Source organism: Lutra lutra, chromosome 14 (assembly GCF_902655055.1).
Source record: "Lutra lutra chromosome 14, mLutLut1.2, whole genome shotgun sequence".
Taxonomy (NCBI): domain Eukaryota; kingdom Metazoa; phylum Chordata; class Mammalia; order Carnivora; family Mustelidae; genus Lutra; species Lutra lutra.
Window position 1 is genome coordinate 88,123,811 of NC_062291.1, and position 2,728 is coordinate 88,126,538.

Consider the following 2,728-nt stretch of genomic DNA (forward strand, 5'->3'; position numbering starts at 1 on the left):
GACAGAGGTCAAGAGGGCCGGATCCCGTGCCAAGGTCACCCTGCCTTCAACAGCAGGCTGAACTCTGAGGGCCCCCAGTCCCCTGTAGCCAGAGCACCTGTCTCCCCCTTCTCCCATCAGGCTTTGCAACACATACCTGGTGGGCGGCCAGCGCTCGGCTGGGCTCCAGTGCCCCCGGCAGGCTAAGCAGGAACCCTGCCCACTCGTCCTGGAAGGGCCACAGGCTCTGCCTTCTGCCAGAGCCTCATGTTTTCTGGCTTGCTGTGTCCAAGCCTGGCCCTGGCCCCAGCCTCCCGAGGGGCCAAGCCCAAGGGGAGGCCTTCTTCTCCAGGAACCCTCCGAGCGCTCTGCTGTGCCGTGGGTGTGAGGGCCCGGCCAGTCCAGTGCACTGGGCGGCGTGCCGTGCTGGGCTGGGATGAAGGGAAACAGACCCTGAGGGGGGTTCCTGTCCTTCTGGTCCAGCTGGCTCCTGGGTGTCAGGCCTGTGGACCTCGCTGCTGCAGACAAGCCCTCTCCTGTCCTGGGGCCTGCAGTTTATGGGGACGCCTCCCCGCCCCCCAGAGCTGGAGGAACAGGTGGGCCGGGGTTGTGGCTGGTGGTGGGCACGGGGTCCCCTGCTCCTTCCTGGGCCTCCTAGGGGGCAGGATGGCAGCTCCTCCTTCTCTGAGAGCAGTGCCGTGGGCCAAAGGTGGGAGAGGCAGGGCCGGGCCGGGCTCCCAAGAAGCCCATCTGGTTTTCTTCTCTGGCTGGGCTCCAGGGAGCCAGGCCTGTCCCAACCCAACCCGGAAGCTTCCTTCCAGGACACCCCAGGGGCCGGGCTAGGCCCCACCCACCGGCCCCTGCGGGAGGAGGAGCTGCTCGGCAAGGGGGAACGCTGGGCCCGCTCCTGACCCCTGACACGGAGCCAGGCTGTCGCAGGAGCGGGCGGCCATGGCCCCGGCAGACAGGCCAACACGAGTCACCCACAGAGGGGGCCAGGTCGGAGGTCACGGTCTGCGCTGGGTTCCCCGGCTGCCAGGCTCTGCCCGACGTGGAGCTGCCTGCTCCTGCTCGTGGCCCCGACGTGGACACTGGCCAGCTTCTGCCCGGGGCCTGGGTCTGGAGGTCCCCCGGGCTCTGTGCAGGGCTGCCACCAAGACTCTTGGAGGCCCCAGCGCCCAAGATTTCGGGTGCCCCCCACCCACCAGCACGGCGTAATTCAGAATGAAAACAGCGTTAAGCTGGGAAGTACGGGGAAAGAGGTCAAGGTTCTGCTTTCTCCCATAGAGACTCCTGGGATGCCGGTTTGGAAATAACAGATACCAAATCCTTTCTAAATATGTCACTGGAGGCCTGGCCCAGCTGCGGGCAACCCCAGCGCCCGCCCTTCACCGACTCCTGGCCGCCTGCCGCCTTAATCCGCCGGGAAAAACGGCGCTGCTGAGAGCTCGGCCGCATGTGCTCCTCTCCAGGAAGACCGAGGCCGCTCCAGGCCCAGTGGATTCAGGACGCAGCGTCCTCCCGGACTGGAGAGGCAGCCCCGGAAGGTCCCGCCCTATCCTGGCTCGACACTGCGAGGAAGACACTTTCCTTGAGTGTCCTGCTTGGGCTCAGCTACCCCCACCCCAAGCCAGACCTGGGCCACCCACCCACCCACCCTGCACCAGGAAGGCGAGGGCCAGGCCCCCCAGGAAAGAGGCCACCCTCCCGGGCAAGCAGGAGCAGCACTCGGTTGCGGTCAGCCTCAAGGTCGCACATCCCCCCAGCAGCCCTTCCTGGAGGTGGACGGCAGTCTGCACTGTGCACTCCCCATGCGGGGCCGGTCCCTGGTCCTCCGAGCAGCGTGCAAAGCCCACCTACAGGGTGGGGGCAGGGCCCCGGGCAGCGCCAGGCCTCTTCCGACCAGCCCCTCCTGTTGCATCGGGCGTGCCCGGAGAGGTCAGCCCTGCCTGAGGAACAGGGCCACGGGAAAAACCCAGCCTAGGGAGGCAATGAAAGGCCCTCCCCACCTGGCCACCAGTGGCTGAAGTCCTGTGGTGTCTACCGCTGAGCTGGGGGCTACCTACAGGCAGGGACAGGGCAGGGCACCCAGCAGGTGACACCCTGAGTGACAACTGGAGAGGGAGGCCTGGAGATCCAGACCGTGGGCAGTCACCACAGTGCCCAGCTCTGGCCACTTGCTAATGAAGGAACCATCTGGAAGAAGGAGGGCTGGCCCGGAGGGCAGGAGGGGTTTGAACCAGACGGTGTCCACAAGAGGCTTCCAGTGAGGGGGCCCAGCCTGCCCCCTGACCCCATCAGCGCCCTGCCCGCCGGAGTTCGGAGGAGCATGTTGGCAACTGTGAAGGGAGAGACCCCAGCCTCGGTCTCTCCCCTCAGACCTGCTCCTGTCACCGTGGCCCAGATTCTGCTTCTGGAAATACACTCCCAATTAAATCAGAAAGCCCAGAGAGAAAACGGGGGGTTACACAACACCTCGTTACCAGCAGCTCCCAGGGGCCCAGCGGCCACGCCTTCTCCTGTCACCACACGCTGCACGCCTGGCCCTGGCTTCCCAGGTGACGATGGCCTCCCTGCTGGCTGGAAGGCACAAGGCAGGGCAGGGAGGCCATGGGGTGCCCAGGGCCCAGCACTCTCTGTCCTGGGAGGGTGACCTGGGGTAGCCTATGGGCGTCTTGTCTTTAGATGGGGGCATCGCCCCCTCCCATGGCTGGTGAAGCGATGGCAGGCACAGGTGACTTGCCAGCGG

At 66.1% G+C, this 2,728-nt stretch overlaps 1 protein-coding gene across 1 annotated transcript; it reads left to right on the forward strand.

The window, feature by feature from the left end:
- The first annotated feature begins 286 nt into the window (after positions 1–286).
- LOC125084336 (uncharacterized) lies at positions 287–2,511 on the forward strand. Its single transcript, XM_047701563.1, has 2 exons — positions 287–575; positions 1,267–2,511. The coding sequence occupies exons 1-2, from the start codon at positions 537–539 to the stop codon at positions 1,930–1,932; spliced, it is 705 nt and encodes a 234-aa protein (XP_047557519.1). The 5' UTR covers positions 287–536; the 3' UTR covers positions 1,933–2,511.
- The last annotated feature ends 217 nt before the right edge of the window (positions 2,512–2,728 follow it).

Excerpts from the sequence above, each read along its gene's own strand:
- LOC125084336 (XM_047701563.1), top strand. The coding sequence starts at position 537 with ATGGGGACGCCTCCCCGCCCCCCAGAGCTGGAGGAACAG. Across the intron at positions 576-1,266 it reads CCCCAGAGCTGGAGGAACAG|AGACTCCTGGGATGCCGGTT; the intron begins GTGGGCCGGGGT and ends TTTCTCCCATAG.